The sequence below is a fragment of the Pipra filicauda genome, unplaced genomic scaffold, assembly GCF_003945595.2.
Source record: "Pipra filicauda isolate LSUMZ 115617 unplaced genomic scaffold, ASM394559v2 scaffold427_size588224_pilon, whole genome shotgun sequence".
Lineage (NCBI taxonomy): Eukaryota > Metazoa > Chordata > Aves > Passeriformes > Pipridae > Pipra > Pipra filicauda.
In genome coordinates, this window is record NW_024104562.1 from 510,350 (window position 1) to 528,962 (window position 18,613).

At 42.7% G+C, this 18,613-nt stretch overlaps 2 protein-coding genes and 1 long non-coding RNA gene across 6 annotated transcripts in view; 2 read left to right on the top strand and 1 right to left on the bottom strand.

Annotated features, from left to right (window-relative positions):
- The first annotated feature begins 575 nt into the window (after window positions 1-575).
- On the top strand, window positions 576-8,142 carry LOC120324117. Its single transcript, XR_005565127.1, has 2 exons — window positions 576-2,571; window positions 6,485-8,142. It is a non-coding gene; the product is annotated as an uncharacterized LOC120324117 (long non-coding RNA).
- Window positions 6,911-17,785, bottom strand: ERRFI1 (ERBB receptor feedback inhibitor 1). 4 transcript variants are annotated; one of them, XM_027751424.2, is made up of 4 exons: window positions 17,200-17,785; window positions 10,505-10,701; window positions 10,301-10,377; window positions 6,911-9,711 (listed from the first exon to the last, which is right to left on the bottom strand). In XM_027751424.2, the coding sequence occupies exons 2-4, from the start codon at window positions 10,624-10,626 to the stop codon at window positions 8,519-8,521; spliced, it is 1,392 nt and encodes a 463-aa protein (XP_027607225.1). In that variant the 5' UTR covers window positions 10,627-10,701; window positions 17,200-17,785; the 3' UTR covers window positions 6,911-8,518. The 4 variants fall into 4 exon arrangements, with proteins under 4 accessions (XP_027607225.1, XP_027607226.1, XP_039241611.1 ...); XM_027751425.2 differs by lacking the exon at window positions 17,200-17,785 and adding an exon at window positions 17,035-17,144; XM_039385677.1 differs by lacking the exon at window positions 17,200-17,785 and adding an exon at window positions 16,927-17,001.
- Window positions 17,588-18,613, top strand: part of SLC45A1 (solute carrier family 45 member 1) — a 60,182-nt gene continuing 59,156 nt past the window's right edge. Inside the window, exon 1 of the mRNA XM_039385674.1 lies at window positions 17,588-18,045. The gene's annotated coding sequence lies outside the window, so the exon portion shown is untranslated. The remainder of the gene's footprint in view (window positions 18,046-18,613) is intronic.

The following is an 18,613-nucleotide window of genomic DNA, read 5'->3' on the forward strand; positions in this document are numbered from 1 at the left end:
TGGGTTCTCTCTTTCTGCTAAGGTGTCATTAAGTTGGTCTTTCTGTTAGGATAAGTATATGAACCAAGATTAGGCTAATTTTCCTCTTAGGGTAAGCGTTAAGAAGGAATTTGCTGATTTGAGGGGAAAAAAATGCCTTCCAATTTGTGAAATGCCTTTTTCCTCTCTCTTTTTCCATTTCATACAGTATTTCTTTTTTTTACAGATCTCTTTTCCTAAAATCCCCCATCTGAACAATGAGCTGAGGTACTTTTCTGTTCAGTGTTTCATGTACACTAGGAACTTTGTGCCTTTTTATTATTGGCAAGTGTTAGTTTTAAACTGAGTCTGTGTTAATTCGGTATATGCTGCCACTGAACTCAGCTTAAACTGAAGGGAATGCATCCACACTTCTCTAGCTGGCATTTACCATTTTGTTTCCTGACAGCTGAAAGATTTTGGGATTGGTTGTTTTCCTGATGAAAAGGGTAGTCAATCAGCATCTGCTGTATGTCTCATATCATCTCTCAAGAATAGGGTAGGTTTTTTTTCCTCTCGATTCTGGTGGTTCTTTGGGCTTGAATGCGTAGTGCAGAATTGAGAAGTATCATATGGCTTAGAAACAGGAATGTACACAAGATGGCATAGATGCTAGTGCCAGCAGTGAATACTTGCAGTGATGCGTTTATCTGTGCTGACTTTACTCATGAATGCATCTGATGTGTTAGTTGCTTTTCCCTGGTGTTTTGTAAAGGAGTACTTTACCTTCCTTTTCATTGTGCAGAAGGGAAATGAACGCTTGTACTAGGAAACCAGGAATAATGCAGCTCTAGGCTCCTGTATGGGCTCAAAGAGACACAGGCTTTGCTAGTAACTTCCAAATAAATCCCCTGCAGCAAAATCAAGAGGATTTTTTTTTTCCTCCTTCCTCTTTGGAGAACTACAGAATATTAACAACTTTAACATAATTTAAAAAAAAAAAAGGAAAGAGTTACTGCCAGGTGCCAAGGGTGATGTTCTCCAGCCAGTGCCAGTTCTGTGCTGATTGCCTGTAGTGAGGAGAACAGATGGGGCCCTGGTGGCCTCACCACCCCACCTCCCCCTTCTTTCAACAGGCATTTTCTTAGGCCATGAAGAGGAGTTGGAGGCTTTTGCCTCTCTAGCTTTGGGTCTTGGCTGCTCGTGCATGAATTTGCACAGAGCCTCTGGGGAGGGAATATTCAGTCTCATGGAGTTCCCCAGGGCCACAGCCAGCAAGCCCTGCCTGCATCCTGCTGTACTGCTAGAGAAAACTGGGATCCTGCACTTGTGTTGCATTGGTCACTCCCTTGCACTTGAATGGCCCAATATAAAGCTCAGGTGTTAAATTGTGGACTGAACTGCTTGTAAAACAGCCGCCTTACTCATCATGCTGCTCCAGGGCATGCAATAGCATCCTGTCTTATCATGGAGAATGCTTTTGATCGAGTTGGTCCAGATGATGGGTGAAGCGTGGCCTGCGAGAAGCAGCATGTCCAGAGCACCCTGCAATGGCTTGTTCAGTTGTTGGCAGCCTGAAAGGCTGAGCAATCTCGAGCTAACTCCTGTGCACAGTGTTGCATTACCTCAAGCTCGGATTGGACTGCTGGCTGTGCCTGCTGTCTCTGTCTCAGTGGAGTGGTAGTCTGCTCCTCCAATGGAAAAGTTGCTTGGGGAGTAATGGGGTCCTTGGCCATTCCCACAGAACAATACTATTGTGTATTGCATCCAGCACTGGCCATCATGTGATTGATAAAACCTATAGAAGATAATGGCCCACGTTGTCACTCCTCACCCTTAACAACATGCATGTTTAGACTGTCAGTCTTTAACAAAACACTAGCATTAAAACATTTAACTTGAAGTTAGGAACCAACCAGTTCATCCTTACTTCAGGCTAGCCCTTCATCTTCAGAGTCTCATTATAGGTCTCCATTAGCCCCTGTATGAAGCAGGAGCTCCCTGGTGCTCACCTCACTGACATGCATTTTTAAAAGTGTGTCTCAGATGGGGCTGTCTGTTCCTGTGGCTTTTAACGAAGCAACAACTTCAGTTTGTTATTTTTTTTTCAGCATGTTGAAAAGATGCTCTGGAAAGACAACCCTCCTTCTGACTAGCAAAAGCAGTTTAGGCTATTTGAATCCCATGAGCAACAGAATGTGTCAGAGTGTGTGCTGTAATCTCTGCCCTGGGTTGTTAGAGGCCTCTGCATCACCATGTGCCTATTGCTGTGCTGGTGCTATGTACATCCTGCATCACAACAGCACAGTCCCAATTCGAATTGCTTAAACTCTTAAGTGTTGGGGTGTGCAACTGGGATGCAGGAAAACTTTTCTTGATTAACTTGTCAACAGGACATGTGACAAATGAAGTCACCAAGTGCAACCTAGTATGGTTGGAGTCTCATGTTTCCTCTGGATCTTGCCTAACAGCTAGTAAATCACAATACAGGGATTGCAAGGCAATGAGTAACCTTGCCATTTGCTTGTGTCTCCCTTGCACCTTGCCATGCAGCAGTTGGACCCAACATGGCATGAGCTGATATGGTCCTTAGCGTGAACTTCCTGCAAGCTGGTAAGTGCCCCAAGAGTCTTATGCCTAAAGACTGCTCAGTGTATAGCGTTGGTTGTGTGTTCCAGTTGGTTTCCAAAAGGGCACTCAGTAGTGCTGACACTGCCCTTGAAAAGTTGTTGTGAATAATAAACATATTAACAAAGGTAAAATAAATATTATAGGTAAGGGGAACATGTGTCTGTCACCTGGGTAGGTGGTGGGCAGGAGATCATTCTTCTGGGTCAGGCCTGATGATCCTGTGCTTGATCCAGAGACTTTGTGCATGGAGGGCCTCTTAGTGTGTTATTATGATAGCTCAATGTGATTAGTTACTAGCATCCTCAAGCAGATTCAGGGTGGTGATGGTGGGGTAATCTGCCATGGTTTTTCATGGCACCATATTTGCGCTTTTTTTCCTTTGTGGCTTTCACATGCTAATAATTTGTGGACGATAGTGTTAATCTTCAGCAAGAAGCTGCAGCTTTTCAACACAGAAGCATGTCTGAATCACTTTGCAAGGAAATGAATAGTAGTCCTGGTTCCCATGTTTCAGTGGCATGACAGTTAAAATTTGGAGTACCTAACACCTTTTCCAAAATTAACCACAACTGGGATCAAGGTGCACCCCAATATATAAATAATATAGCAACAGTCTATGAGCAATCACAGGTGTGGCTTCCATTTATGATTCAGAAAAAATAATGAGCTCTGTGGATGAAAATAGGCATTTGGGCAGGGATTATGCAAGGCCTGAATTATGATGCAGGATGGGTGGGGATAACACCTCTTTCAGTTTACAAATGCTAATCACAAGCTCAGCAGCCAGAAATCTCTGCAGCACTATTTAACGAATATTAATAAGTATAATTAAACTTTGTGTGCTAGATTTTCAGTGCCAAAGAGCTATGTGAAATGCAAAATATGCTATATGTTTTTGGTTTTAAATGAAAATAAGCTGCTTTAGAAGAAAGCTAACAGGAAATTAAAAGATTAAACTACTCCAAAAACAAAAGTTTACCCCAGGAACACTCAGTACACACAAAGAAAATGAATAGGCTACCTAACTACAGAGAGCCTACAAGCAGATAAAATGAGGGTTTACCTCCATCTCCAATTTCCTTCTTGACATAATCTAGAGAGTATGTATTTAGCATACAGCTTGTAATAATATTAAAAGTGTTTATAAGGGCCACAGTCTGTAATCATGAGTTTGAAAGGTGGGAATTCTACCATGACTGATCTGGCCATCACCTTAACCCTGAATTCCTGACAAGACTTGGGCTGAACACCATCAGCAATTACTCCCTACTGTAATAACTGCCCTTACAAAATTGGTGTCTTTGTCCTGGACTAGAAGGATGCTTTCCTTTATCATGTCAAACTTAACACTTCACTCAGACTGTTTAAAAACTAAATCAAGGCTGCAGCTGGAGTAAATGCAGTCTTGGTGGGTGCTCTTCTGCAGTTTCAGAATGGTAGTAATTGTGCCTATTGCAGTCTGGGAGTGAATGGAAAACTAGTGACAGCAGCAACAATCAGTAATTTTAAATGACTGCAGATTTAATTATGTCGTCAATCTGCATGCTTCCGAATCAGGTTTAATTTCTGTTTTTTCTCTTACAATGCAAAAGAAGCTGATGATCAGCTACAGCTCTGTGTTACTTAGTGACTTTGTCTGTTTAAGAGCAAGTTAATATAGTGAAGTTAAGCTAACGGGTTTTTCAAGTCACCTGGTACTAACACAGCCTCTTCCTTTCAGGAAAAGGTATACTGAGGCAAACATCCTGTCCTTTAGTTACAGCTGGACTCTGCTTCTCTAGGTTGATTTGCTAGTCCGAAACTCACCAAGCGAGGGGTGTTTTGCCAACACCAGAGCAGCCAAGTAGCACTTACCAACACCAACCCTTACACAGGGTGAATATGACAAATGCTTCTGCTGTCACTTGGTACTTAGAGTGTGCTTTTGCTTGTGCAGTTTTGAGCCTGAGGGAGAGGTCACCCACACCCTCCCCTCCCCCTTCTCACCCACTTCGCTGGCAACCACATCTCATTGAGGTCTATTCAGTGATCCTGAGTTCACTGTGGAGCTGCCCTGGATCCAGCCCTCTGGAGTTCACTGCAGTACAACCCCCTTTGCCTCAGCACAGCTGCTACCTCCTGGGACTCAGGAGCCCTCACCAGCATGGCTGGGTGGTTCCCAACAGGGCCGCTGAGAGCAATGTGAGTATATATGGCCTGCTTCTTGAATAAGGAAGCTGTGAGAGACATTGCTTTTCCATAGATGCACATTTTTCTTCCCTGCTTTAACACTTGACTCTCCAAATTTCAGTTTATCAAGTTGTAACTTCTTTGAAGTGTGATTATTCCAGTCAAATCTAGCTGGCAAGGGTCTTTGTCCTCAGAGGCAAAGCTATCAGGCCTTGCCCAGGTGAGCCCAAACTCTGAATATTCAAACGTGATCAGATTGTTGCAAAAGCATGTTGTGTCCTGACAAGTCTTATCATGTGCCAGGGGACAAGCAGAGAAATGTCTTCTGGCCAGAACTCGCAAAGCTTCCCCCACAGCTCTACAGCCTTAATTACTCACTTGGAAAATGAAATACAATTTTTGGGTCATGCAAACTTTGTTCCCCAATGCACAGGAATCTGGTGTCTTAAGAAGCAAGGCTTCTACCTGCCCTTGTCAGTGACCCCCTTAGTGTCACACAGAGAATCACTGAATTGTGGACCAAGTCCTCAATGAAACCTTATTATTATGGATTTTTAAAGATTAAATGGCCAAGTTACTTAAATAGTATAAGACTTGCCTATAAGTTACTTTCCTTTTACTCAAGAGGTATGTCAGCTCTGTAACCTGTTTGAATGTCTTGCTCATAGCCAAGCAGTTCAGTTACTATGTTCAATTCAGGTTCTGTCTGTTTTACTTCAGTTGTACTAAACGTAGTTTCTTGCTTAACTTCTGAAATGAGCCTTAACATCATGCTGTAATTCAGCTGACACAAAGCACATGGTAAGAAAACATCACTACAGTAAGAGTTGGTTTTTTTTTAATACTCAGGACTGAGTAGAAAATACCAACTCTCAGGAAAAGAGTATGCAATTCTTTTTTCTAGGAGAAAAAGTAATGGAGGTTAGGTTAAAAGTCTTCAGCATTTTAGGAATTGCAGGAAAAGTTATGTAAGACCATTCAAAAGCACAAGTTTTGTAATGGTTTTAAGCTTTTCAGCACTATAAATATGAAAATAGCTTGTACTCAGAAGCAGATCAAGTAAAAAATCTGCTGCTGCTACATTAGCAGTTTTTTAGGGAACCTTTACTGCTAACGGAAGTGAAAATATGTGCTAGCAGGCAGGGCTGGAGAAACTCTAACAAATACCCCATTTTGTACCAGGTATTTTGGCTAAAAGGGGTGGGTTCAAGTACCAGGAATGGAGTGGGACCCAGAGGCAAAAGCTAGGAGAGATTTACAGGGCAGCTGCTTGGGTTTAGACTGAGTTCTACTGGAATGACAACTACCGAGTCTCTGCTGACTCTCACAGTCTACAACAAAACAGGTGCAGCTGAGCAGTGTTGATCTGTTTGCTGTAGCAGTGATGGTGTAACTGAGAAGGTACGTTATTTCACAGTCCCAGGGTTAAAACTGCTCATATTTAAGGGGAAGGTTACAAGTATAAATTTTACTTTTTCCACCTTAGAAAAATCTGGTTCTGGAAAGCAGAACTTTCAGTAGGCTGAGTATTCCAATCGACAGCCTTGCACAGGATTAGGTAGTTTGTTTATGTTTCGAAGGCCAATCTGCATGTTCTTAGCAGTGTTGCAGCACAGCTGCAAGTGTTTAAGCGCCTTTATAATTGAAGCTTAGTAATCTTCCCATCTGTAAAAGCTAAGTGATTAGCCATTACTGAAAAACTGCATCTGACGTTTTTCCCATACAGTATAATTCCAAGGATGGTAACCTGCTTTATACTGAAATAAGCCCACTGACAGAACTGTTCAGACTGCTAGATCAAGGCAAGTATTTACCTACATACACAGCTTGAAGATCAAAGTTGTGTGATGCTTCTTATCTTCAGTAACCTTATCCATGGCTTGCATACTACAGTGAAATACACTTGTTTTGTGGTAAGTATTCACAATTTCTTTCCCCTTCTAACCATGCTATCTATACTCAAAGTTTTTTCATCCTCAGAATATAAGTAGTTCACTTTCAGTGACCCTTAATGTACAATTTAGTTATTTTTTTTTACCAGGTGAGAAATTGAAGAGAGGAACACTCCTTGCCTCTCTTTTCTGTATGATGGTGGCTAACATGCTATGGGGTAACTCTAGAAAAAAACCAAAGTCATTCATGTTAGGCCAGATAACTTAATCTCACAGAATGTTTTATTGCCAGCACAAAACTATAGACAACATGCTACCAGGCAGTAACGAGGCATTAAAATTAACAGTGTGCAATGTGAGTTATTGAACACTTCTGCAGCAGTCTTAATTCTAATTTAATGCAAGGTGAATTCAACATTTGTTGTATATTTAACATTACTGACTTTGAACTTTGCAGTAAATGCAGAACTCAAATGCACAATTGCATACACTATTCAATAAAGCAAAATCCAAAATGTATCATAAATAAGTATTTTATAACTTTATTAAACTCAAGACATGACAATATTCAAAATACAAAGTGAATTATTTTTTATTCAATACTGTACATGATGCAGAAATATCAGTGCATTTCTATAGCATGTATTTCACCTTCATTTAGTTTGTACTAAAACAAATAAAAAGTAAGCTTTAAAATAGCTCAAACATCTCATTCAGCAGTTTAAACTGTAAACAGCTTGTTCACTTCTGTTAGGAGGAACACATTCATCTTCTGTACCCCCATTAATGAGCACCCTTTCTCTTGTGCTTTTCTGTAAGAGGATAAATGTAACCAAAATGAGCATGAGAAACTGCTAATGTGGCACCTCAGTGAACTTCAGTGGATGGCTGAGGCACAGTGAAGAAAAATTAAACAGCAAGAAGCAGCATCAAAGCAGCAAGAGACGGGACTGACACTGTTCATAAATGGAATCATGTTTTTCCCTCATACCCTCCTCCTCCTCCCCTAAAATACTGAACAGAAACCAAAACACAAGACCAGCTTGTGCTGTGTTTCTGTATTTAATACAGTCAGAATTTCAGACTCTAGGTGAGCACACAGTTGTTACTGCCTACCTGACAGCAACCGTGTGGCTGCTCAGGACACTCTCACACGTATCTAGGATCCAGCAGGAAAAGAGCAGCAGCAGAGGCTTAGCAATAGCTGGTCCAAGTCTCTTCTAGGAAAAACTGCAAAACTGAGCCAAGTGTGTCTAGCAAGTGAATCCACAAAACCAACTCACTTTAAAAGTCTATTAGCATCAAATTAATTTGTAAAATAGATTAAACTTTCAAAATGTGCTTCCAATATGCCTGCCAAGTCTTGAAGTGGGTATCAAATCTTGCAGTTACCTTCTTATCAGGCTGACATAGCCTAGTCAAAGAGAACAGAGTCTGTTCTCAGTACGGTTACTGTATAAAAGAAAATACCCAATACAAAAACTGTACTGCATTACTTGGTCTGTTGTCTGCTTTATAAGTGACTCATCAGCAAAGCTCGATTTTAATTTTTTTTTTTTTTTGATAATGTGACTACCAAATACGTTCATCTAGGTAGCATACAACTGGCCAGCTGTGACTACTATCCCTCCATGTTTCTTTGTATGGGAACTTTGTAGGTTTTCAGCTTACATACCTAGACAAACAAAAAGAGTCTTAAGAAACATATCAAATATATGCAGCATAAGAGGACTTTACGATCCACTTTCCAGTTCTCAGAGGTCAAACTGCTCCTACTTCATTATCTGAGAACCATAAGAACTTTGTAACATGATAAAGTTCAGCTCCATCCTGAACAACTGAGCTGGGACTGACTGTGCTCCCAGAAACTACGGGGAAACCACATAAGACAGGTGTTTTCGTTTCAGGTGACCACCTATGTCCATTCTGGGTTTTGAGTCCAGTTTTGTCGGAGGTGAGGTGGCTGTGCAGTCACCAGACCAGGACTGAACCTCAGTGTTAGAGCTCCTTTCTTCTGCTTCTCTGAAGAATTTCTCATACTTGTCCAAATATGGAGGCCTTTCAGGTAGCAGATAGTAGTGTGTTGAACTGGCCTTCTTACCATTTTCAATAATTGGAAGAATGCAAGGGACCCTGTTTGAAGATCCTTCACTATTTTGTCTTTGTAGAGCTTTGCTGCTGACATACTTAGGATCAGGTGCAAAACTCTGGGTGGGGGGCATAACCCCATTGAGGTATGATGGGAGGCTTTTGGGACTCGGGGTACGGGAATTGCTGTGTGACAGAGGTTCTCTTGGGGGTACTTTTGGAGGCCTGTCTTCATCGCTGTACGCGCTAGAAGCAACTTCTGCTGACCACCTTCTGTAGTCTGGTTTGAGCGCCCTTGGAGGTATGGGAACCCTTGGTGGAATCTCTGGTTTATCTTCATCAGAGGTTGGAGAAGACCTGTTTAAGTGTCCAGATAGTCTTACTATTGGTTTATTAAGAGATCCAGCTGGCCCAGAATGGGACCTTCGCAAGCGTCGATGCAGCTGCTGTGGAGGAGGGTAAATACCGGATATGTATACATTTAGGCTTTGTGTAGGGTTGGAATCTTCTGGTTTTGGTCCTGCTGGAGTATCAAAGTATGCATAGTTGATCTGTCCACAGCCCCTAAAGCTCCGCCGACTTGGAGCACTGGCTTTAAAAGGAGGAAGTTCATAATCTTCTAACAAAAAGTCAGTATCTGAGCTAGTCAGGAATTCCACTTCTTTGTCAACCTCATCTGAAGCAAGGTCTTCAGAAATAGGTAGAGGGGGTAGAGGCCTGGAGCTACGATCATTGGAAGATGCAGACAGAAATTGAATTGGTCCATTTTTTATTGCCATGTGAGGTGTTTCTTCAGAAACACAGCTCATGGTTAATGACAGTTTACTAAAGCCAGGAACGAGATGGTCTTCATATCTTGAAACTGTCAGTTCACTTTTGGGACTTACAGGAAGTGGACTGGATTTCTGAGATGGGACTTGGATGCAACTTTCAGCAATGTGGTCATTCATGGAAGCCTGGTTGGAAGAGTGCCCTAAAAAGGTGAAAAATTCTTAGAGACACTTTTCTAAGTAACACTTTAGCACATGACTTTACCACTGCATATTTAATTCCTTCTAACGCAACAGTAAGTAGTGTCTGTTTAATAACTACAGTAGTGAAATGTAGGTATTACAGATCTCTTCTGGTCATGGATTTATGCTTTAGTTAAGATAGCAGCAGATTACTTTATTGTTTCAGGCCAGTGCTCCAGTTAAATGAGGTAGTTCAAGAGACCCCATGCATAAGCAAGAGAGAGCTACAGCTACAAAGATCTCAGCATAGGACTACAACAGAACAAGTGCTATTTTAGTAAATGGTTTTTCTGTCAGAAGTGTAATGGCAACTCGAAGGCATCATAAGTACAAGGAAAAGGTGTGTCGGAGTGTTTTTGTTTGTTCGAACTTCATCATGTTATTTAAAAGTGGGTTTTTTGGTTGGACTTGAATAGGAGCGTTTTCTTGAAATGCTCCGTTCTGGCACCGGGGGGCGCCCGTCGCAGCCAGGGACGGGTCTGCGTCGGGCCCGGAGACGGACAATCCACTGCACTTCTAAACACTCGTGTGTCAGTCTTTTATACTCACCAATGGATGGCAAATGCTGCTCTGTCGATGGACCTAAATTATATGCCACTGCTATAGGGTCCACATTAAAGAAAGTACTAAAAAAAAGAAAAAAAAAAGCCTTCACTGTAAACAAACCATAGGTCTGTCACCAAATACAAGTATTCATCATACTCATTTTATATACTTGAAGATGCAACAGATTAAAATTTTAGCCTCACTCACTTTTCAAATCCACTGTGGCTACCCCAGCAGGTTTTCAAGCTCCCCATGCCTTGACTAGTGTGAAGAAATCCAGTTTTTAATGGGACTCTCATCTCCTGAGCAGCAACTCCTGCAGTTGACATTGCGGAGCGTTCTCTGGTGATGTCTCACAACCTTAGATATTCAGTACTTGACAGGTTTCCTGCGGTTTTCATTCCCTTCAACAGAGAAGACATAAATATCAGAAATGCAAATCTGATGATTTCATCTCTCATCTGAAATTTCAGTATTCAAATAATTAAACAGCTCGGTAGAAAGGCCTTCTGTCCTACTTGCCAATAGAAAAACCTGACCAAACTTCTTGCTTTGAGTCTATCTGTAAAACTGAAGTAAAAAATAGGTAAGTTCTCTTAGAGAATTACACTGTATAGAAAAAACCCCACGTTCAGTAAAGCTATTGATATATAGCAACTGTGCATCAACAACACTTCAGTTCTTGTACGTAAACTACTAGTTATTAATACAAAAAAGGCTTTTAAAAAGTTTTCTAGAACAATCTATTTAACTTTCTAATTGCTATCTATCTTTAGTTTTATCTTTTTGCTAAAGAGTTTATAGTTTCCAGTGTAGCCAACAAATAACAGCCTAGTCTGTTGTTAAGTATTACCTTCCATAGCCTTTGCTCCAATAAACAGAATTACTGACTACTTGAACTGGAATTCTAAGACTTCTTTTATATAAAGCAGTAAGCATTAAGATACTTTAAAACAGCCTCAAGTCTTCTAGCTATTTCAAACAAATCAGAAATCTAGTGATTTGAAATAATCGCCACTGAAACCATACTGCTGCATTCAGATCTATTTTGAACGTGTGGACAATGCTTTATCTGGCCCTTTTACAACAGAAAAAATGTGTTGGCAATTACTATATATTGAGTAAGTAATCAGAGTCTAAGGAACAAACTGACTCACTTGGCTTTGCTTAGGAAATTCAGAAAGGATTATTGGGGAGGGGAAGGGGCAGTGTAAAATTAGTCAGCATCATGAAGGCAGGAAAAATTAAGTCCAAAACTATAAGCCAAGATGTTCTATGGGTCTGTGCTTCATCTACACAAATAGCCTGATTTCAGCAAGTACAATATGGTGCTATATGGTTGTTTAAAAACACACACACACACACACAAACCCTACCAAACCAAACCCCACCGAAACCAGTTTAATTTGTATCTCCCTTGAAAATCAATATGACCATATAATACTAATGTGAACTTCTCCACACCCCTCCTCCAAAAGAATTCCGCCAACAGCTGAGGGCCAGCTCCTGCATACTGGCATACCTGTCAAGAAAAACCCTCACAGTATGGTATTGCAGTGGGTACAGAAACAGCTAATAGCTTATGCTTATGGTAAATCCGTTCTAAACCAGGCTTTCTATGCAGATGTGTAACCTTCCTTTTCCTTTAGGAGGAAAGATCCATCATACCTACTTGCAGCACAAGGGATGGGCAGACTCGTAAACAGGACTATAACCAGGTGCCCTGGGATTAGTTTGCAGTCCAGCACCACTATTTGCCATTTATAAACAACTATTTGAGAAAGACCAACTCTGCTATGCTTTTCCAAATTTGAATTGGGTCTAGTATTGATCATCTTAAGAAAAGAGTATATGCAAAATAGCTTCTGACTGTATGCATGTTTGTGATGTGCGAGACCCAATCGCATTCTCTTCAAGAGTCTGATGGTTTTCTTGATCATGACTTTCAGTGATCACCATTGTGTCAACAGAAGTGGGATTTTTTAATTCACTGCCAGATACCCCGTATATTTTAGTCAGGCATTTCAGAATAACTCTAGACAGGAGGCTTTCATAGAAGTGAATAGGGGATGAACCAGTGCTCTATCTGCTGCGGCATAGTCCTACCTCATTCAGCCCTCCTGATTTTAGTGAAAACCATGTTCTTCTTTTCAGACAACCTCCTTAAAAAGCTAGTTTAACGCTGGAAATTTTTGTATAACGCAGTTAAATTGGACCCTTCCTGGTAATAGGAATTGCAGATTTTCATCATGAAACTAAATATAAACATACAGCCCCAGGAAGCAATAACATAGTTCTGTAAGTACAAGCAGAACCATTGTTTATGGGGGAGCAGAACACTAGAGGAACCCATTTGTCAAAATGACTTAAGCAGCATAGTACACATATAGCACCAATTCTAAAATTACTTCTTAACATGTTAATGTAACTTGCAAATAAAACATCCATCTTATCAGCTCACACTGTATTGAGCAATGATTTTTTATGCCTCAGATCCTATCCCATAGCAACAAATCTGCAAAAGAAATGAAGGAGAATGAATAAGTGAGCTTAAGGTTAATGCCTACTGTCTATTTCGGTATTTCTGAAGTCAAATGCAAGTTACAAGTAAAAAAAAATCACTGGTACAAAACACTGATCAGGCAGCAAATGATAGTACTCCACTTCAGCACATGTGCAAGACCTGACAAGACCATGAGCAAGACATTGATTAAAATATAAAAAATCAGACAGGGGGAACAACTGCTGTAGTTTGAGAGCACGTGTATTGAGCTAACATACAACCCTTGCAGGGCTTATTAAGAGGCCCAACCTCCACCAGTTCCCATGCCAAAACCACTGCAGGTAATTACTGTGTCAGCTTCCCAAATGCTGTATAAATCTCAGCTCTCAAGACTGATGGTTGCACAATCACCTCTCTGATATCCCTCTGGAATGCTAAGGTTAACATCTAAAATGACATATATTTACATACTCTAGGAAAAGGTAATTTTCACTTGTTTCAATCAGTCTTTATTTTTTAAACATACAGACAATTTTTGCAGCCATACAACTTGCTTCATTCTAAAAATAACCTCTTTGCGAATTCACAGAAGGTGATCTGCCTTGACATTTCAGAGTTATGAAACTATCCCGAGTGCCTTAAGCTAGGACTATCAAGAGAGGTAGTATTCTTTCAATAAACCACCTAGTTACTTTCTCAGTGGAGTCTAAGAGAGTTGTTGCTTATATTTTAAAACATGCATAAGCTTGTTTGAAGACATAGTATCTTAAGAGGGAGACATGTAACGTAATTGAGGAGTACAAACTGTATTTTAGACAGCACACTCTTACTAAAGCCGAATAGTACGTATTGTATTCTAGTAATTGGCTTTAAAAACCAGTAAAATTTACAAAAGTCAGTCATGAAGATATAAATATCAACAATTCTCAGTGTAACTGCTGTCCCAATCCTGCCTCCTTAAAAATTTAAGGATCTGAACTTAACCATAAATAACATCAAATTGTATTTGCTAAAGAAAATGGACACTACGCAGTAATGAAGCATTCTTGATCTCACACTCGTGTGCTGCTCATTTGCACAGAATGGGTTTCCAGTTACTCTGCTTGTCTGGCCTAGTTATGCATCGATTATGGCACTTAGGAAGACTGAAGCACTTTTGAAGAAATGGAGTTCACACTGAAACTATAGCTAGTAATTTCTACAGGGCAGATACAAGCCAAGGCAATTCAAAGATTTGTTGATGCATTAGGAAGCTACCAACACCGTTCATTGTAAGGCAACAGCACAAAGGAGACACTTTTTAATTGTTCAGGTCTGTTTGCATTAACAAATATGAATAATACTAAATATTGGAGATTAATTTTTTTTTTACAAGGCCAAATATACTTTCAAACTTGAACTAGTGAGTGATGAATAACAGGATAGCTGTGTGTAAGCTGAAAATGGTCAAATGTATCCATAAACAGTAGGGTATGTACATAATGATATCTACAATGTATATGGGAATATGTGGAAAAATTTTTGTGGTGAGTTACAGAAAACATCACAAATGTGCAGTTTTCATACAGATACATATCAATAAACACTTGCATTACAACAACAGTAATCCTCTTAGAAACTAAGAAGCACTTGCATATATTTTAGCTCAACATCTATCACTGATCACACACAGAATCATATTACTCTGTTCCCTGCTCTCCCAGTCCCAATGCAGCCAAATATTTGAGGCAAGTCAAGTTCATAATGAAGAAAACCTTCCTGGTACGCACAGTAGACCAAAGCACACTCTAAAATGTTTCACTAAATGGGGATGGAATACAGCAATTTGCTGTACAGATTTCTGAATGCCTGTAAAAAATTTTGGACAGATTTTATAAAGGCAACACTCTTGAAGAGAAGCTGAGATACGTCTTGTAAGAAATGGGAAAGAGGGAAAGGAAAAAAAAGTAAGACCTAGTTACCCCTTCTGGGAGGGGAAGAAATGTGTCTACCTTAAATCCACAACCTATTTTTGCTCACCTTGCCACCACATTATCTTTAACAAATCTCAGAAGCAATTCACAGGAGGAGGGGCACATTTTTGCACTACAAGTCATCCACTCCAGCTAGCTGTTCCTTATTTGACAAGGTGATGTAATTTCCTTTTTCTCCTTTGACTTTCTATTTAACATAAGTACCTGAGATAGAGGTATCCCTTTTAATATTTAAGCATTTCAGACTTCCAATTGGACTTTAAAAGCTTAAGAGCTGTTAATATACTTTCTGGAACTCCATATACTTAAAAAAAAAAACCACCTAAAAATTTCTGGTTCTCTAGTTCTCCTATCATCCCTTAAGTACTTCTGTCTGTGCAACTAGATGAATGCTGAGTAACTGACACCTAGCAGAAACAGCCTCGTGAGAAGGTTAGTTTAAATCTACTAATAAATAATTAGATCTTATTTACTATGCATCAAACCTCCATAGTGCAGGTCAGTATTCCTGAGTCACGGGCCAAATCATGCCCTGATACGGGCCTCAGAAGATTTTTCCATTTATAGGAATTATATTCTTTACAGTTATTATGTAAATGAATTGCATTCTTAACTTCCAGATACTTTTCTACACATTCTGCCAGCCAGAAATAGACCCTTCTGTTGCAAAGAATTTAAGACTATGATCACTTAGTAACTGCTCAAATCATAGGTGACTGCAAATAAAACTAATTCTACGGGTATACTCCAGACAAATCAACTGAACAGCAGACAAATTATGTATTTAGACTGTAAGTCAGCTAGTTTGAAATACATTCAAAGAACCACAGTTCATCAAGGAGTTTAAGTTCACTTAAAATTTGGGCTACCATTTCGCAGTCCTGCACAGCAAATGGGAGGAACCTGTAAATCGCCAGTAGAAAACTAATAATTAAATAGCAAGACAATTGCCTTGCCTCTGTTTGTCAGATTTCAGATGCATGCTTAAGGTATGGTACTTCACCCTCCTGAAAATTTTAATGTGAATACAGACAGCTTACATTCAGGAAATAAAAAATTCCTTTATAGCTGACTCAGAGTCATAACCATAGTGTTAGACACAGTGTGATAACTTTTAATTCTGTTTTCCACTGCAGAGAAGTGGAACTGTTTTCCTCTGAAATAATTCTTATACTGCAGAGGATGACAAAGGGCTTCACCAAGGACATATTCCCCTTCTCAAAAGATAGGTTTCTATTTTAAAAAGGAAAATAGAAAATTATCCCACATAGGTAAAGAAAACAAGGTCTGTGCATAAAGTAATAAAGGTAAATTGAGCAGTTTAACTAGATTATAAATGCAATTCACAAATGCATTTCACCTGTCATTCCAGTATAACAAACATTCAAGTATTCCCAAAATGACCACAGATCTTGCCCCCAGAGCCTTTTCTATCCAGTTTATTAATATGTAATGAGGTATTGTTATCTTTAGATCAAGTATAATAAACTTTTTCTTATTACTTCAGAATACTGCACAGGCCCCTTAGTCTGTGCACTAGTGACAGGAGACCACTGAAGTCTCCAGAGCCCCCCGGCCTGCTCGCTCTGCGTGTCACAGGCTCTGCGCGTCACAGGCTAGAGAGACGCACGGTCAGTACTGGAAGGGTACAGCGATGTCTCCAGATTTACCATCACAGACTGACTATTTTAGAAAATCGAGGATAACTGTGTAATGGGGTGGTAAGTCACAAAGAAATGTTTATTCCAAATTAAGCCATCCTAAATTAGAGTGCGAAGCACAGAGTTCAAGCCCAGAGTACGGTCCCCTGTTACTCCCAGGAGCGAGACGAGCACTGATACTGTTTCGGGTCAGGAAGAAAACGCGTGGCACGCCACGCTGATTTCCAAGAATGTGGTTACGGGCTTCGCTGACCCCGGGCGGGTCCCATCCCCCCTAGAGGGACTCCTGCCGCGGTAGCGCGCCCAATCCCACCGCGGCGAGCACGGCGGCGGTCACACCCGACATCCCCCCCCGGCAGACCCCCGTGGGTAAACGACGCCGCGGCGGGTCTGGCCCCGGTGGCCCCCCAACCCCACCCCGGCAGCACAAGGGCACCAAACGCGCTCCCGCTCCTCCCGCGCGCGGCCCGGCCCGGGGCCGCCGCCACCCACCGGGCCCGCCGGCGTGGGCCGCGCCGCGCCTCCGTGCCCGGGGCCCGGCCAACTCCGGCACCGCGACCCGCCCGACCCGCGTGTGCAGCCGGTAGCCGCCCAACCCACCAGCCACGGCCCCCGCTCTTCTCGCCAGCGGCGGGGCCCGGCGCGGCACGGAAGGGGCGACCCCGAGCCGCGGCCAAGCGGCCCCGGTGCGCGGGCACGGGGCCGGGGGGCGCCGCCGCCATGTGACTGCGGGGCGCGGGCGGTGCCGCCGGGGCCGTCACTCACCCCGACAGTGTCGCGCAGCTCCGCGCGGCCGCCAGTGCCACACGCATGCGCCGCGACTGCGCCCGGTCACTGCCGCGGCGCGCGCCGGCCACCGCCCTTATAGCGGGGGGCGGAGCCACCGGTGACCCCGCCCGACGCCCGTCGCTTTTGTCAGGAAAAGCCTTAAAGGGGCCGCGGCCGCGCGGGGCGATGGCGGCGTTGAGGTGTGTTGTGTAGCCCTGCTGGGAGCGGGGGCTGTAGCGGTCCCCGGTGGCAGTCTTGGCCCTGGCAGCGCTGCTCCGGCCGCCTACGGGCTCAGCGAGAGCAATGTTCGCCAGGCGGGCTCCGCGTGGGGCTGGAGAACCGCTGGGGACCGCGGCGAGCCCAGAAGCTCGCGCTCGGTCCCGCAGAGCGGCGAGTGGCGAGGCGGCAGCGCCCGCCCAGCAGAGGCTGCTGTGGCAGCGCTGTCCCTGCGGCGGCTGTTCCACCGAGCAAACGGAATCCTTCCTGCCCCGGCCGTCTGCTTGGCTTTCCCTGGTCGATTTTTTAGGGGAACTGCCCGCTGCCCGCCGCCTCCGTGTCTCACTGGGTCCCCGCGCCCTCGGGGATGGCGGCAGTTACTGGTTCCGTTGCGACCCTGGCCTGTCCGGGTCCCGTTCCCAGCGCAGGTGTCAGGGCAGCTCACTCCCGCTCAGCTGCTGCTCTGCGGGAAGCCTCGCGAGCAGTTCCGCGGGAAGTGGCCCCGCGCGGGCAGCAGGGGGCGCTCGCTGGCCCGACCCGGCCTGCACGGGCGGTCCCGGGGCGCGCGGCCCGGACCGTGAGGGAGGTGCGGCTGAGGAAAGGAAGGAGGAGAGCAGACAAGTGCAGGTTTGTGGTTTCGATGAACTGGGGCACACTGTTAACTAATGGTGAGACTTCACTGTGGTTTTTATTCTGGGCACATGCTGGTGATGGTGGCTTGCGCTGAACTGTACCTGCTCAAAGACTTCTACCAAGTACTTTGCTATACTTCTGTTGATCTGGACTTGAAGACTGCGACTTATTGTTTCTGTGGATAACCTGTGTATGCTTATCTTAAGTTTAAATTGTCCTGTTTGTATATATGTGTTTAGGAGAAAGTAGTCCTTTTTTCTTTTTTTTCTTTTGATTCTGGTCTGTTGATGTACATACACACCGATAGTGCAAATAGCCCTGGATGTTATAATGAATGGATATAAAGGACAAAGTTGTCTTAAAAATGTCTTACTGTTGACTTCAGTAGGACGAACTCCTGCAGTGCCTCTATGGTGGAACATGAGGAATAATAGATGTTTGGCTTTTTTAGTTATTTATGCCTGAGAATTTTTGATCCAGGAAGAGGTCTTTCTGACATTCCCTGCAGATATTACCCAGTGGTCCCTGTACTTCTATCAGCAGTCCAGGTTTTATTCCGTTA

Coding starts and splice junctions, on each gene's coding strand:
- ERRFI1 (XM_027751424.2), bottom strand. CDS start 10,626: ATGTCAACTGCAGGAGTTGCTGCTCAGGAGATGAGAGTCCCATTAAAA. Junction 10,378..10,504: donor AGCCACAGTGGATTTGAAAA/GTGAGTGAGGCT, acceptor TCTTTTTTTTAG/TACTTTCTTTAATGTGGACC. Junction 9,712..10,300: donor GCAGCATTTGCCATCCATTG/GTGAGTATAAAA, acceptor TCACCTTTTTAG/GGCACTCTTCCAACCAGGCT.